This window comes from Siniperca chuatsi, linkage group LG20 (genome assembly GCF_020085105.1).
Source record: "Siniperca chuatsi isolate FFG_IHB_CAS linkage group LG20, ASM2008510v1, whole genome shotgun sequence".
Classification (NCBI taxonomy): domain Eukaryota; kingdom Metazoa; phylum Chordata; class Actinopteri; order Centrarchiformes; family Sinipercidae; genus Siniperca; species Siniperca chuatsi.
In genome coordinates, this window is record NC_058061.1 from 21,065,161 (window position 1) to 21,083,475 (window position 18,315).

The 18,315-nt window shown below is 40.8% G+C and overlaps 1 protein-coding gene across 4 annotated transcripts in view; it reads left to right on the top strand.

Annotated features, from left to right (window-relative positions):
- LOC122867163 (myosin-16) overlaps positions 1–18,315 on the top strand; it is a 67,529-nt gene that overhangs the window by 37,611 nt on the left and 11,603 nt on the right. For all 4 annotated transcript variants that reach the window (XM_044177567.1, XM_044177570.1, XM_044177569.1 and 1 more), the window contains 3 exons: positions 10,885–10,941; positions 16,927–17,013; positions 18,070–18,315. In XM_044177567.1, coding sequence (XP_044033502.1) covers positions 10,885–10,941; positions 16,927–17,013; positions 18,070–18,315 — 390 coding nt within the window. The remainder of the gene's footprint in view (positions 1–10,884; positions 10,942–16,926; positions 17,014–18,069) is intronic.

The following is an 18,315-nucleotide window of genomic DNA, read 5'->3' on the forward strand; positions in this document are numbered from 1 at the left end:
ACATCTCCTGCTTCCTTCTGATGCTGTGACTAGGAGCAGCTGTGGGTAGCTGCAGTCAGCAGCTCTTCTTTCTGCTTTTACAGCATCGACTCTGAACGTCTTCTTCAGACGTGTAGTTCTTTGTTTCTTTTCTCTAACATGGAAGCGCGCTGGTGTGTAGTGTTGGTGTCGGCATTAAACAAAAACATGGCACAGACGGCATGTTTAGTGTGTTTCAGCATTAACTCCACTATGAGTTTAGTGATTCAGGGGGAAGCTGCTTGTTAATGGGGTACTCCAGCAATTCATTATTGCAGCTAGACATATTTTAAAAAGAATGACTTTTACACCCTAGTATAGTTACATACTAGGTGTTACACAGTCGTGCAATACAAAAAGTGCAGCTTTTTCCCTTCTGGACAAATGTGATTAAGGGACTTATGGCAGAGAAAAAACTCTACAGCCATACAGGAAATACAATGTACAAGTTTGTGTATTGTATCATGTAAACATACATTTCAGACATTAATAATGTGACCCTGGCAGCATTTTACCTAGATTTCAACAACTATTTTCATTATCACTTAATCTGCCAGTTATTTCCTTGATTAATCGTTCTGGTCTTTAAAATGTCTGAAAATTGTGAAAAATGCGCATCACATTCAGATGTCTTGTTTCGCCTGACCAACACTCCAAAGCCAGATCAGTTTTTTTTATCACATAAGAAAAAGAAAAGCAGAAAATCCACACTTTTGAGAAGCTGGAACCAGGCAATTTTTGGCAATTTTGCTTGAAAAATGACTTGACGATTGATCAGTTGTCAAAATACTTGCCTTATTTTTCTGTCAATCGATTAATCAACTTATCGTTACAGCTTTAATTTCAAGCTTTGTCACACGTTTTCTGGGGGATAAAAAGTCAAGTTTAAGCCACACTAGCAACATGGCTCTAGTGATTGCAATGTTGTTTGGTCAGTAGGTCCACCACTTTTGTCCAGACTGAAATATCTTGACAACAATTGAATGGATTGCCATGAAATTGTGTATGATGGTTCCCAGACAATGTATACTAAGAACATTGGTGATCCCCGGACTTATAATCTCACGCCATCATCAGGTCAAAGTGTCAGTTTGTTCAATACTTCGGTTTATGACCAAATACCTTCAAAACTATGACTATGACATTCCCATCAGCCTCAGATGTACTTTGTGTTTAGTGTCAGTTAGCAATTGTTAGCATGCTAACATGCTAAGCAAAATTACCTGCTAAACACCAGCATTTTAACCTTGTTACTGTGAACATGCTAGCAAATATATGTACTTCACCACGACTGCTAAGGATAAAAAACAATCTTTCGACCTCAACGTTTATCCATCTTACAGTTTGGTTTTCTTTGCAATAAACTGTCTCCCTGAAAAAGGATGTGATGTCACAGTTCTGCTGGGGGTTATAAGTAGATACTGAACAGAGCGATCACAATCTGTAAACCGTGTACGAGAACAATGCCGCAGTTTGAAGTCTTCTCCACACCGAGGCGACACGGTCGATCAGTGCTTCTATTGGCCGACTGTGGGAATTTTCAGGGTGAACTCTGAAAAGGAAACGCATGCTTGAATGCATCAGTTGTACAAACTTCAATTGAAGTGAATGAGAGACAGAGTGAATTTTTGGAGGACTGAAGTGTAATGTGATCATACTTATAGTCTTGTTGTCCATCACCTCATTATTAATTCATGTCTGATTACATAAGTTGGCATAACGTCCAGGAGTAGAAACTGTCATATGACAGTAGTGTTTTGCTGATTGTGGAAGAATTGAAGACTCTAGGCGTCATGATTTCATTTAATCCTGGAGCCCTAAACTTGATTTATGTTTGGTTGCTCAATACTCAAAATAGTGTTTCTCTACAAAAGATGGTGTTGCATCTCAGTTTTCTGTTGATGACATTTATAGAAAGACAGTAAATCCAGCTGAGTTCTCACACAGTTACTTTGTTCTGGCTGTTATAGATCTCTCTCACTCTCTCACCTTTTGACTTGTCACAGCAGGAAAAACACAGCTGCAGCTAATAACATTATCGATGGCTCCGTTCCATTGAGATGTTCCAGTAAATCATGCCAGGGATTCAGCCCACCAGGGCCCTATCAGTGAAACACCTGAATGGATTGTAGCCTTTATTGTTATGGTGTTAGTTACGTCTGTGTTTCACAAAATCTGCCACGAGAAAGGTGTCTAGTTCACTGATGGGCATACAGTATTATGTAGATGGATCATATAAGTTAAGATATTATTTTAGTTGTTCTGCCAACCTTGTTTAAAGAAATACAATCATGGCAACAAACCATTCGATCAGTCGAGTTCTTGACATTGTGTGCAACATTACAGAATGTGATGGTTTTACATGACGGGTGGTGACAACTTTTTCAGTAAAAATTGAATGATTTTTTTTTTTTGTCAAGAGACAGCTGTCAACCATCCAAGCAGAAATCAAGCTTTACTATGAACCACTTCAACTGTTGACTGCTGATAACCACAATGCTGGTGTGGACACACAAGCATGTACTCTCAAGTGACTCGAACATAAATAAATGTTTTGCCAAGTATGTTTAGATTTACATTAAATTTAGTCGGGGACAATCTATTTTACCAGCTCAAATGGCACCTGTCGCTAGCACATTCTATCAGCCGTAGCTAGCTAGTTAATTGATGTTGATTCTTTGAGTTAATGATAACTCTGTGTGTTAGTTGGAAATTATCTCCAGCTGACTTTTTTTGTTTCCACAGCCATGTGAAAGTGAAAACCCTGCAAAAGGATCTTAAATATACATATGATAGGTACATACCATGAATGTATAAAGAGAACTTCCAATTTTTCCAAATTTGCAACTATATACTGTATATTGCGACAAAAATCGCCCTGCGGCCCAAAAAGCATTTTCCCCATAGGCCACCATTATAAAAAAGACGTCTGTAAAACTGTTGACAGGACACCTCAAACTGCAAACGAGGTCAATTATGACTCTTTCTATTATGAATTTTTGTGATTTTTGTAATTTTGTTGGAGATTTTGTATTTGTAAAACTATCATCAAGCCGAGAAAAGCGATTTTAAAAATCAGTGACATCATCACAATGTCAGTGGGCCGAGCAGGAACTCGTGGCCGGTGGGCGAAACACTACTGTGCATATTCAGTGTGCTTTCCGCAAATAAAACCGGAAGCTAGAAAACTTTTTTGGACGTATGCGCCAGCCGAGCAATTCTCACTGGAATGAATAGGCGCCATCTTTGGGTCCGGTATCCAGTTCTAATAATACATCCATGCTACATACATGATAACGCTAACTTAGCACCGTGTAATGATGCAAAAATATATACAAGACAGAGAGCAGCAATGTTTTTGTATTTTAGCTCTAGTATTATTGTACAGTATTATAAGAAAACACACCGTTCCAATGTTTACTATAGGAATACATAATACCTGACAAAGGTAAATATAGATTCATGTTGTATTGTAAGTATTTTTTAAAATAATATGTTTCACTGAGGATGTACCAATGTGTGACAAATGTATCTCAAACAAACTTCACCAAATCCAGCTCAGAGCAGGACAGAGCTGCTAACTGTACCCTTAACTCGGACACAGTAGCATATGGTAGATGGTAGTGTTATACTTTTTTTGCAGCGGATGTGTCAGGGGTTTTTCTAACGTAACCTGTTACCTCACAAAAGAATGTAGTTAGCTAATTATATGCTAAGTCTTGGCCTTGGAAGTAATGCTAGGTTGCTGTAGGTGGTAATCTAGTTAGCCAGGCATGCTAGCGTAAGAAGCTTACGTTAGAGTCAGAACACCGTTCCTTAGAGATTACTCATTACTCATGTATTTTTGGTTTTGGAAAGGTTTAGGGGATAAAAAGACAAAAAAAGAGTATCACTCTCACTGGAGTCCCAAGTACAAATGCTCCAACATGTGGAGAAATCCAAAGCTTGACAGAGCTATCAGTGACTGTGACTGATATATTGACTAAAACCACTGTGGCCTTTACAGTGGAACAAAAGTGTGCCACCTCACTGAACCTCAAATTGCAACAAAACTAAGGAAAAAGTCATTGCAGTAGTGGCCACACAGATTATAAACAAGTCATTTTTGGTGTGTGCAGTGGAAAATCACCACAGCAATGACCACCAAAGATGTTGCCATTTAAAACACCATCTTCAGGATTGCACTTTTGAAATGCCTTACAACACATAATCATTGTATAATTGAGAATAGGACCGCATTATTTGTTTGGATTATATTGGTTTTAGTGCACTATTTACTCTGGGGTTTAGTCTGCCTCTGGACGGAACCCTGAAAAGACAGTGACGTAGGCTTTTTGTCATCCAGATAGAATCAAGCAAGTCTGAGAGCTTTTATCTGTGTCACTGGTGCATGTTGCAGATAATGTGTTTTGTCTGTGTCTGTCCCTTTGATGGAGCGAATGAGATGAGAGGCTGCTGAGAGTGAGAGAGAGAAAGAAAGAGTGAGCGAGAAACACTGGGAGACAGTGATTTCAAAGTTCAGGTGGTGCTTCTTCGCTCTGCCGATGCCTCTGGGAGCCTGATGTTTCATCCAGAGGTTTGTAAGGGGAAAAATAAAGAGTGCATTTGTCTCTGATTGGAGGAGTGAAAGGCGATCTGTGTGTCTTTGACGTTGGGCATGTTTTCACATTTTTACTATAGCTTTGGCATTCTCCCTGTATCACAATGAGGCCATTATATGTGTGTCTCTGTGTGCCTGCATGTGTGTGGACTTTTCTGCTCCTCCTACTGATAAAGACGCAGGTGGATGGGCATCCCAGCTGACTGCACGGCCCATCTCTTCTGTCGCCCACTCACGTCTGGTTTTGACGTAAAGGTCACATGAATATGTCCACAAACTTGAGTGGAATCAAAGAGATAGCTTTGTCTATCTTTAATGATGAAGCCGCCTCTCCCTCTCTAGTGTGCTGTAATTTAAAGCAGTTGGCTTGAAGGGGGTGTAATGGGGGTCGCAGGCCTGCAGTCTTGATTTCTTACAACAGCACCCTGCTCTTAGTGGTTTTATTACATGGTCGTAAAGCAGTTATACTCGGCCACAGCGCTGTAAACGGTCATCATAATCTGAGAAGATGAAGCGCAGTCTTGCCCTGCGGTCTGTTTGGTGTTTCACTGGAGGTGTTGCATCACAATAGGGATGATAGTCACATTAGGCTTTTTGCTTTTCATATTTTCTCAAGTACCTTTAGTGATATCTAGCCATGCGGATAGTTTTGGTTTTATTTGTGTGAATGGATTTTGTTTGTAGTAATCACAGAAATAAATTCAACCGCAACATTTCTTTCCAGAAACAGTGCCCCCTTTTCCCCGTCATAATCCACAGCGTCAACAGTTTTTATAGTGACTATTTCTTTGAAAGAATAGATATTTTTTCTATTTGGGGTGGGCACAACAAACTGTAAATACAACACTGACATTGGCATACATTGCGGCACAAAATCTCTACAAAAGTGTTCTTTATTTGTACACAAGTTACATTTTATTCAGGAAACAGTGCATTTTACATTGTTTATTCTGCACTTAAGCACCACCCTAAAACGTACTTATACATGGGCTGAATTTATTCAGTTAAAGGGTTGGTTAAACATTTTGGGAAATACGCTTATTCTGAGAGTGAGATGAGAAGATCTATATCAATCTCAGGTCTGTGAGTGGTTAGCCTGGCCTAGCATAAAGACTGGAAGCAGGGGAAAACTGCTAGCCTGGTTCAGTCTAAAGTGAAAAATACAATTACCAATATCTGTAAGCTCTCTAATTTACTCTTCCATACACAAACAGAAATGTAACAACGACAACTTTTGGTTTTAGGGGGAGCTACGTGCTGGAATTATTAGTGGATAAACTGTTGGTCATCGAGAAATAGTTACACATCCCTCCCTCTAAAGCCATTTTTTACATTTGTGTTGTGCACAATTAAACAAACGAAACACAACATTTTACTTAGTGAACTGTAGAGGTAGAAGAAAACAGCTAGCAGTCTTTATGCTAAGCTAAGCTAATTGCCTCCTGACTGCAGCGCCGTACTTAAGGCACAGACATTACAGTCTTCTCATCTAACAGCGTGTCACAGGAGGCATTTCAGCCACGTTTTTCAGTCGTCAGTCTCTTGCATTTTTGACGGAACAGATACACTTCTATTTTAATCAATACAGCTGTCTACACAGGTGGTGTAACGGCTCGCGTTTCCCTCATGCTATACGCGCATAAATGCAAAGTGTATTTTTCACTTTTTATGTTAATTCAATTTGTGTCCATCCAGTACTGGACCATGACCATCAGCAGCTCCTCTGATGATTAACCAGCACAGAGGAACCTTTCAGACTCGGGTGTTAGGACAAATATAAACTGGTTTGGAGTTAGAGTTGGAATTAATTCTATAGTGAGAGGAGCCAATCATGACAAAGACCAACTAAAGGTACAGTCCCTGTTTTTGTTCTAGCACTCAGTACTGTTTCAATTCAATTTTATTTATATAGCGCCAATTCATAACAGAAGTTACCTCATTGCATTTTTCCTATAGAGCAGGTCTAGACCGCTCTCTTTATAATATTATTTACAGAAAGAATTTCTGAAGTAATTTATTTAATTTACAAAGAAATCCCACCATGAGCAAGCATTTGACGACAGTGGCAAGGAAAAACGTCCTTTAAGAGGCAGAAACCTCGGGCAGAACCAGACTCAATGATGGGCTGCCGTGTTAGAGAGAGAGAGAAGGGACGTGGGGGAGAGGGAAGCACAATGCAAATTCCACCTAGAACTTCAAACTAGCAACAATGTAATGGTGGTAATATTAATTAAGTAATAATAGGAATGATAGTCATAGGAATAATAATGGCAATAATAGTAACAGAGCCAATAACAACAACTGTAGTAGCAGTTGTCGAGCAGGAACACGGGGGCAGCAGGTGGCCCACAACCACAGATCCAGACTCTGCAGCTCTGGAAGACAGAAGGAGAGAGGAGAGAAACGAGAAAGCACAAAACTACGAGAGAGACAAGATGTCGAGTTAGTAACATGCAGTAATGGGATAAAAATGCATACAGATGGAGAGGGAGAGAGGTGCATCATGGGAAGTCTCCCGGCAGTCTAGGCCTATAGCAGCATAACTAAGGGATGGTTCAGGACTCACCTGAGCCAGCCCTAACTATAAGCTTTTTCAAAGAGGAAAGTCTTAAGCCTACTCTTAAATGTGGAGATGGGGTCTGCCTCCTGAACCCAAACTGGGACCTGATTCCACAGGAGAGTAGTTTGATAACTGAAGGCTCTGGCTCCCATTCTACTTTTGGAGACAATTTTCCTCCCAGCTCTCTGTTAAAATGTTAACTGTGTACAATGCACTACAGTGATCTGGGAGGAAACTTTTGGGATTTGGGGACAGTATTGGGATCTGTAACAAATCAGGGAGTGTATTGTAATGATGCATTTCCTGCAGTTGGTCTGAAACTGCCTGATTTTTGAAAACTCAATTTAAACTGAAACACAATCAAATTTTAATAATGATTTTGTTTCTATATATATATATATATATATATGACCATATACTTGTATAGTAAAAACTTGAAATCCTATGCTGCAAGGTTATGTGTATCTCATTCAAATGTCTTTATCTCTCTTTTTCAATGTGCACCTGTGCTGAGCAGGCGTCACTTCATTTCTAATACCACTGATTTGACCTGCGTCATCACCTGCTGTACAAGGCTTTGACCAGGTCAACAGCACCTGTCATCACCTGGCCAATCAAACAACCATGACTTTTACTGTTGGAAGCTGTACACTGCCATCTGAAGGCATTTAAAAGAACAAAGCAGATTCCAACCCAATCGCAGGGACCTGAATGTGAGCATGTGTGGACAGTATGGTGGACTGACATCAGCAGGGGGTCTGAATTGCTCTGTGTCTGGTGCAGAGGCAGGACTTCCAATTGTTTGGTTCTTGCTTTCCCCTCCGACTGACATGGGGGGGGGGATCTCACAGGATATAGCTGCCCACGCCGCTGAATATTCCCTCAGACACAAACGAGGAGACATCAGCTATGAGACCACATCTGATTGCAATTTATGGACAATTATTATGATTTTAGAGTGCAGCGGAAAAAAAGAAAGCTAAAACTTTAAGCACATACAATTATGGAGATCAAACCCTGCAACCATTCAGCAATGATGGGCTAATTTCCCCACATGACTCCATGAGTGCTCCTTAGTAGAGAAGCTGTTGTGGGTTAATTTAGAATAGAATAAATTTCATTTAGAAAAGTGCACAAAATGTATGAACTCTTTCTTCCATAGATAAGTAGTCCAAATAGTGTTTATCCATGCAGTCTGGCTCAGACATCTTAACACTGTTAGTACACTATGTTTTCTACAATTGTATTAGAGCCGCAGTATTTATTTTGAGGCTGGTTTGAGGCTTTGGAAAGTAGGAATTTAACAAGAAACAGATATGTGAGTGGGGAACTGTGAGACACAGAAAAAGGCTGTGCATGCATAAGGGGGTGTGGACAGTAAAATGCCGGAGGGGATCAAGAGTGAAGCTGTGCGTGTGTGTTTGAGTGTATGTGTGTGTGTGTGTGTGTGGGACAGTCAGTCAGTCAGTTGGGCTGCTGCTGCCTCACCATGGCTGTTCTCTCTGCAGATGTTCTACGCTGGCATGTGAGTTTTTATTCTAACTTTTTATGTCTTTCTGTTTATGCTTTACCTTTAAACATACTGTTGAAGAAAGTAGGGCAAGATAGTGTCTTAATGTTATTTTTGGTATTAGGCTATGACATGTCTGACCCCACTTTTGGGAAAGAAATTTTGACAAACTCCTCTTGTGTTAATAACAAAAGAAACAAAGATGCTACAACCGCAAGGTTATCCCCTGTCCATGTGTGTTAATCTTGCCCTAAAGTATCTGATACTGTCATGTTTGGGGAGCTTTGGGTGCCGTGTAGCCGGTTAGTGGCTTTCATCACATCAGTGAGCTGTAGGTGTTGTTGCTGTGAACGGCCCTGGGCTACATGCCATGTCAGACACACTTCCTGACACTGAGACATAGATAGGAGCTGGAGATAGCGCAGAACATGACACAACTTGGAAGGATGCAGCCAAGTTGGGAAACTAGCAATAAATTTTTATTAGCAGTACAAAACGCGGCTTTGGCACGAGATTAGTGGAACACAAATGTACTGTGGGTGATTTATTTATGTTAGATCATTCTGATTGTTTTGACTGTTGGAGCAGAATCCGATAAAATAATATTAGGAGCATTAAGTCACACTTAAAGTGCACACAAATGGTTATACGAGTATTGGGACCGGTGGAGGAGGAAGTATTCACATCCTTCACTGAAAAGTAGCAGTACCACAATGTGAAAATACTCCAATACAAATAAAAACCTTGTGTTGATCAAATGTAAAATGGCTCTTGTAATGTAATATAATATATTATAGTATGACACTCATACTATAATATATTATATTACATTACATTATTATTGCTAATGCATTAATGTGTAAGTAGCATTTTACTGTTGTAGTTAGTCTAGATGGAGCTCATTGTAACTACTTTATATCCTGTTTAATCTATAACAGTGCATCATGATTTAAAAAGTGATCATATATTTTGTTTTTAAAAGGCTAAAAATGCTGAAATTTGTAAAGTAACTAGCACACGAGTAAATGTACTTACTGATTGTAACTAGTAGTTTTAAGTATTGTTAACTACTGTAGCACCAGCGTGTTTTTGTTACCTACGGACAAAACAACAAAATAAATCGCATTTTTTCATCAACATTTCGTAATAATCCCCCGATTTAGTATTCATAAGCAATGTATAAAACAGTTCATTAATGGTTTATGACATGCTATAAAGTGGGTGTAAGCAGATAAAATGACTTTATTAAGTGTTTAGTAACGACTTCATTAAGTGTTTAACATATTTGTCAACAACTGTTACTGTAACTGAAGCTTCTGTTATTGTGTATAAACAACTAATAACAGCTTAATAGCACCTTAATAAAACCTTAATAACCCATTAACACAGTTGTACATGGTATAACATAGTTGGTATCATACATAATGCCTTCAGTAGGTTTAAACACATTTGTAAAGTTATAAACACGTGTGAGTGATTTGCACATGTATAACCCGTGGTTTTTTTTTGCATTATAAAATTTTGTTTCTAAAATATTGTTATTTAACCTTTTTGATGTCAAAAATCTGCAGTGTATATATATAACTTTATTTAGATAGGATATGGCCTCACTGAGATTTAAAATCTCTTTTACAGGTGTGGTCAAGATAGCAGCACCACATAGAACATAAAACATAGATTACAAAATATATATCACAGACTCAGTGTAACAGCTACACTGTATATTCCTTGATGCTGCTTGGGAAGAGCATCACTGACTTCCAGCCAGGACTGCAAAACCAAGAGAAAGGAAAAACATAACACAAATTCCTAGAATGTCATGAAAATGGCACCGACGGTTTTTCGTCTTGCTGACCGGACATAGCAGACCCAGCCCTGGGTCAGAATACAGATAATGATGGTGACTACAGACATTCTTGCTCTAAATTGCTACCTGAGGAAAAAAGCCAGAGGCGTGCCAAATCCCCAGAGAAAGCAGCGTGTGTGAAACGGCCTCACCACACACAAGTGCTGCCCTGAAATAGCAAACAATCTGCAGAGGTGACGCCCCATTTGTTCTCTGTCAGAATGATGAAGGCACTCTGAAACCAGAGGATAACAGCTCAACATCAGATATCCAGTCATATTTTGTATTTTAGTGAAAGCAGACTGTTATTCTTTTAGTCGTTTCACTGAAATCCATTTTTCTCTCTGTAGGCTCGCATTGAGGAGCTGGAGGAGGAGCTGGAAGCAGAGCGGGCCATGAGAGGCAAGGTATGGTACCCAACTACAAGGCACTCTATAACATCGCCCCTTTCTGTAAATGAAACAAAGAGCAGATGAGCGCCAAATCTGTCTGTCAGGCTGCAGCGCAGATAAGAAGATGCCAGGCAGCTCTGAGATGAGCTTGGCTCTGCTGTAACATTCAGGCCCGTGGTGTTGTGGATTGGATGGAACATTAAAAGAGAGGGGGAAAAAAAGAAAACAGATTGCTGATCTGTTGGCAGCCGGTGGGGTACGTGTGTTGGTGCTGCGCCTCTGGTCACCCCAAACTAACTGCACCTGTGATAATAAACTCAGGAGGGAAGGACCTTGTGTTTCTGATTAACAGACAGGGTAACCCCAGAGGCGTAGAGGGACCCCAACATCCTTTTTCGTCTTTCTTATTTCTTATTTTTCCCAATCTTTCTCTGTCCCTTACACACACACACACACACACACACACACACACACACACACACACACACACACGAAGCACTGCACCTTCTGTTTCTTGTAATCCCTTGCCTTTCTCCTAAAAAGTAAATCGGACGAACAGGCCATTTTTTCCACCTTTCTTTTCACCAAAGCAAAGTTTCCAAGACGTCTTCTTTGTAATGTAAAAGGGTTTCAAAACAGCATGCCTGGGTCACATAAAGATAATCTACCAAGGTGGGCGCTTTAAGTGCTTGTTGTTTCAAACAAGACGCTCTTAAAGCGTGTGTGTATTTAAGCCACAGAACCTGGTTGCCCCTCTTAGGACCTGACTGCAGTTTCCATGTTACAGTAGGTAAACGCAGAAATGCAAAGGTACATATTTTACCCCAAGTGTTGAATAGAGTGACAGCGGGCCCGAGGGAGTGTTTTGCACACTTCTCCCCACTCTGGGTGGTATTCCTAATGGTGCTCGTTGGGTCTCTCCCCCCCCCACCCCAGCAGTCTCCAAAGCCACAGAGCGGGGGAGAGAGGCAGGCAGAGACATGCAGGTCTTTATCTGTTCCACAGCCTCCACCTTCAGCGGAGCTCAAATACAACATACCTCTGCTGCAGACAGGCTCGCTATTGTTAGACTCTGCTCCTCAGGTCGCACAGGGGAGATATCATCAGGAGATAGAGGCTGACGGACAGCACTATTTTCCATGGGATCTTCTCCCAACTGGGATGCCAGCCACTCTCACACGCACGTATGTGTACGGTGGACTGTTCTCACTCACTCAGAAACACACACACACACACACACACACTGTAAAAAGCTCACATATCATTCAACTAGTATGTCATTTTTAAGACAAATACAGATATGACAATTAATAATCAATTAGGTCACACTAAAAGTCTCCATTGAAACCCATACTAAAGAAAGATGGATTTTACAGCTGCACAAATTCATATTTTTATACGAACAATAGGTCAAATGGCAATGTGTAATGTGAAAGGAGTCACTAGTAGTGACAAACCCACAGAGAATTATCACCCAGCTCTGCAGTTCCCCTCATCTTTATCGCCTAAAACCTTACTGTTCTGATCCAGTCTCATCAGCATGCCACAGCAGGCAGCTGTTTTAAGCAACAAAGCTTTTATAAACCAATTGTACGCTACCTGCCCAGCACCACACAGCAGACAGACAAAGTTAACAACCAGCTGGACAACTTTAGATAAAGTAGAGCATCTAGTTGCTGAAGGGACAGATACTTCCCTCAGGAGTTGGTGGAGACAAAAACAGCTAAAAGGAGAGTGAATATTTGACTCTCATTTATCAGGTGGTCAGAAACCTGACTGCTGGATGTGTAAACAGGCAACTGTTTGCTAACACATTCACCATATCAACTTTACAGCTTGTTCCATAAAAAAAAAACAAAAGAAAAACGGATTAATTCAAGTTTAAAGCTGCATTTAACCTAACACGGCAGCGGCGGATGGCCGCCCACCACTGACTCTGGTTCTGCCCGAGGTTTCTGCCTCTTAAAGGACGTTTTTCCTTGCCACTATCGCCAAGTGCTTGCTCATGGTGGGATTTGTTGGGTCTCTGTAAATAATATTATAAAGAGAGCTGCTCTAGACCTGCTGTATAGGAAAAATGCAATGAGGTAACTTCTGTTATGAATTGGTGCTATATAAATAAAATTGAATTGAATTGAATTAATCTTTTCTTTCTGTCACCTGTGGGCTGAACTCCACATCAGGCTAAAAAGTACCACATCTGACATATTATGGTTTGTAATGTTGTTACGGCTAATGCGTTAGCATACAGTTGCCTGTTTACATTTCCAGCAGAACTGGAGCAACATTAGCATTCATTTGTTGAGCCATGTTTGCGGTGACCTGACAAACATGGCTCAGGTCACCACAAACATGGACCTGAATGAAGTCCAATATTCACTCTTCTGGCTCTGTTTTGAGCTTCAACAACTCTTGAGAAAAAAATTTGGCTGAAAACAGCGACTGAACCGAAACAGCGAAGTTGCAGACTGTGGAAGAGACTGTGAAAGAGCTGAAAGATGCCAAAACACTCCTTGGAGCTGGGGGGAACTGCAGCAACTGTATGGTCATTTTAACAAAGTGTTCAAATGAAAATACTGTGCAGCTTTAACAGTTCATTAAAGGAATTGATCACCACAGAATGAAATGTTGTCATCAAAGGCTCAGTTCAACCAAATGAATAAAAACAACACACTCTCTCACTTACCTTTAGAGTATCAAGCAGATAGTTTGGGTTTTTATTTGTGTGACTGAGATACCTTCCTCCACCCCAATACAATGGAGATGAATGCAGTTTCGTTTGTGGTGCTCACAACTTAGAAAACTCACATTACAAGATTCAACAGCAACTTGTTTGTTGGGAGACAATGTCCTGCTTACACTGCACACTGAACTAACTATCTGTAGGACTAGATACCACTCGCTATGCTGCTTGAGGAAGTTTACCTTACAGTCAAAACCGACCACATGAATTTGTCCCCTTAGTTCCACCCCACCCTTCTGCTATTGAGGTTAGCCATCTATTTATAGCTTTTAAAAAGCTATTTTTTCTTACTGACAGTGATTTGTTTGAGAAGGTGCCGACACTTTTATGTTCTTTCTGTACATATTTTGATAATTTAGGAAAAGGCCAATATACAATGACTCTGGATGTGTTCCACTGACATACAGGTCTGTAATTAAGGGTAAATTCTTTTTTTACTACCTGGATCTCTTATTTGTTAGCTTTGGCCATCAGTTATGGTGACATTTTACTGAACAGGTTCACTCCTGAGATGTGGGATCATGAGAAAACCCATTATCTAAACCACTTCTTTGGAGGTGAAAAAAAGAACATTAAAGTCACACAAACTGAGCTACAGTTAGACAGAACTGTTGTACACCACCATTATATTTAGATGTAGTTCCAGGATAAGCTTTGATCTACTGTACTATACTTACATCACTGTAGTTGTGTGTACATGCAGCCTAATAGACAATTGTCATGGTCATTGCTGGTACAGTATGTACACATTCACATTCATTTCAGGGTAGGATACCTCACCCCGCCTTATTAATGGTAAATAAACGTGAGTGATAGCATAGACTAAATTCTACATTCATGTAGCTGTGGTCAGGGAAGAACCTCCATCATACAAGAGACCGAGGACATGGATGGATACTAGAGAGCACATATGCAAACATACATTTGCACGTATGCACAGACTGAACAGAGATTCACTTCTACTCCTTGATGCTCTTGTGCAAACGAAGATGAACCTCCCTTCTCCAGCAGGAGCCTTTGGGAGCACTGACCCTCTGCTAGCATGTGAATGGGAGTGAGTGGCGTTGGGCGGTGCTGATCCGGAGGAGCTGTTGACTCAGTCAGTAGCGCGGAGGAGAGCGAAGAGTGAGCCGAGTGCTCGGTGTTAACCCTCTACACAGAGGGTGGCGCTGGGAGGGGGGCTGAGCTGGTGGGCTACAGGTTTTTGGAGACTGAGCTGGAGGTGTGTTGGGGGGTGAAAGAGGAGGCCCCCCAGTGAGTATCATCTGTTTTCCCTTGTTCTGCCTGAGGTGTGTTGACGGCTGGGGCTCATTGCTGCTATCAGGGAGGCCTGAGACTCCTGCTTTTACAGACCAGTCTCAACATCTATGGCTGTCTTTAAAGCAGCTGTAAAAGATCGGTGTAAAAACAACAAGTGCTTTTAACTACAGAGTGCTGGCTGTTTGTGCGTGTAATGGCCAGGCATTCGGAACTCTCTCCATGTGTGCTGTACCATGTTTGAGCGTGATAAGGCTCTCTCTGACAACTTTGCTGAGGAGTTTATCATTCATACATTAGCATTTCTGAAACTTGAAGGTGCTGCTATATTTTTGTTGTCAGGGTTTATTTCAAATGAAACAGTGTTATGTTCATGATATTAAAACTTTGATCACACTGTTATATTTGAGCCACGTAAAGTTTGGGACTTTAGTGTTATGTTGCCAATTAAAATGCAGTAAAATAAAGCACATATTTAACATGTTCTTACCTCTCCCCTTTGAAGTTAAAGCTGCACCAAGCAATATTTTAACAATGTATCAAATCACTATGTAATGTAAAAGGTACTTGTTTGACTTAAGTAAAGTGGAATATGTATTGTATGTTCTACTAACAAATGCTTATTTAGTGTAGTACACTTACACTCGAGTTTAAGTAACTAAAAAAACCTGTATAGAGTACTTGATCATTTACTTTAGATGTACTCTTGACTTAGTATAGACTACTCAGAATTACTATTTCAAACAACTAAATCATGTCTTGTTGGGTTTACCGCCTGTAACTTTACTGTTTTGATCCAGTCTGCCAGTTGTTTGTCTTAGCGCCTGCAACTTTAATGTTTGGTTCATTCTTGCCCCTCTGAATAACCTTGTTTCCAGCAGGGGCAGGCAGATGTTGTCAGCAGGAAAGTGTTGATAAACACAGCACCAAACGCCCCCAAGTAGCCAAAAAAATAATCAATTAATGCAGCTTTAAAGGGGCAGTGTGTAGGATTTAGTGGCATCTAGCAGTGAAATTGCAGTTTGCAACCATTTGAATCTCACCCTCCCCTTCCAAGCGTGTAGGAGAAACTACGGTGGCCGCCAAACTCGCGAACGGCCCTATCTAGAGCCAGTGTTTGGTTTGTCCGTTACGGGCTACTGTAGAAACATGACGGTGCAACATGGCGATCTCCGTGGAAGGGGACCCGCTCCCTATGTAGATAAAAACGGCTTATTCTGAGGTAATGAAAATACAACGATTCTTATTTTCAAGTGATTATACACTAACGAAAACATACTTATAAATATTATATTCCATTTCTGCCAATAGCGGCCTCCTAAATGTTAAACACTGGACCATTAAGGGCCATTAACTTGCTAAATCCTCCATGTAATAGATCACAATCTAGCATCAACAAAAGTAAGACTAAAAGTAGCATGGCTTAACCTTGTAGGATGTTTAGCAGTGAACAGAGTATTGGATAACTTACACAGGAAACAGGGTTCACAGATAATATTTTGACTGTGTGACAGCAGCTAACCCCTGTATCGCTCTGATTGGATACCAGCCACTCTCCTGACCTCTGGAAAGATCACTTCCCCTTGTTGCCTGTCAATCATACGGATCTCCTGGTGGTTAAATATCCTGTCGTAGGAGGTGGGACTGCTTCAGGGCCAGAATAGATGAAGTCTTATGCCTGAAGTTTAATTCAGTGTGTTCATCAACACATTTATTTGACCAAGGGAACTCATGTATGTTGAATGTTTAGATGCTTTTACTCACTTCTCACTAAAGGACTTACCTATTACTACTACTGCTATAACTTTAATATGACTCCAGATAGAGGATCACTCATGGATAAGCTGTGATCACGTATGCTGTACACTGTGCCATGTAAGAAAACATAATGTTTTAGTCCAGTGTAATATTGAGTCATGATGAAATAATTCTGATCATTTAGTATCAAGTTGTACACTTAAATGTTTCTTAGCATTCTTGAACTGCTCTGTTTCTGGCAGGTTGAGAAGCAGAGAGCAGATCTAACCAGAGAAATGGATGATCTCACTGACCGACTGGAGGAGGCAGGAGGGGTCACGGCCTCGCAGGTAAACTATATACTGTACCTTCGACCAGACATACACACACACACACACACACACACTTTGTACCATTACATTTTTTTAAGGCTGCACTGGATTTAGATTATATGCTGTACACTTTCTTACCAAAAGTTTGATAAGATTAATAGATTTATACCACTCTCATCTTAGGATAAAGACTTGAAAGGGGGGAAACAGCTAACCTGGCTCTGTCCAAAGATAACAAAATCCACCTACCAGCACCTCTAAAGCTCTTGTTTGTTTAATCCGTACAAAACTGAAGTGTAAAAACTAACAAGTTGGGGTTTTGCAAGGGGTTACATGCTGGAACTTTTTCTTGGCCGGGCTCAGTGACTTCCTGGCTGCCTGGCATCTTTATGCTGACGGCAAGACTCCAGGAAGTCACTTTTCCAGGCCAAGAAATCCCCCCGCAGATAACCCTGCGTGTTCATTAGTGAGTTCCAGAGGTGCTGGTAGGCAGATAATGTTCCCTTTGGACAGAGCCAGGCTAGCCGTTTCCCCCTCTTTCCAGTTTTTATACTAAGCTAACCATCTCCTGGCTCCAGCTTCATATTTAACAGACAGTTATCAGATAAATCTATTTCATATCTTAATATGTGAAGCTACTAAAGACTTAGCCCCAAGAGTTTTTCGGACTTGCCAATATATGGCCAATTCCATATAAATAACATCTAGAGACAAATGTGTCCAGTTTGAGTGTGTGAGGGAATGGGGAGCTTGCCAGTGCTTTACCATCATCTTGGTTTTTAACAGCTGTGAGACCAGCTAGCAATATTCTTTTCGGCTGAATTTAGAAATCTAAAGAGAACTGTCATTCAGAATTAGTAATTAAGGACATTTTGGCATTTTGATGTCAAGAATATCACTCAAAACTGAGGACACATGTCTCCAAAAACTCCTCACATTAGGACATACACAGTACATAAAAAACAAAAAATGTATATATCCTATGGGTGCCTAGGGGAGTCTACAAGTTTGGCACCACCACACTGTGTAGCTTTAAATACAGAACTTTACATACAGCCTGTGTGTGATTAACAGATGGAGGTTAACAAGAAGCGAGAGGCTGAGCTGCAGCGTCTGAGACGAGACCTGGAGGAGTCCTCGGTCCAGTCAGAGGCGCTGGCTGCGTCTCTGCGGAAACGGCACGGTGATGCCATGGCAGAGCTGAGCGAGCAGTGTGAGGCTCTGCAGCGGGTCAGGGCCAAACTAGAGAAGGAGAAGCAGAACCTGAGGATAGAGGTGGACGAGCTGGCCGCATCTCTGGACAGTCTGCAGAAAGCCAAG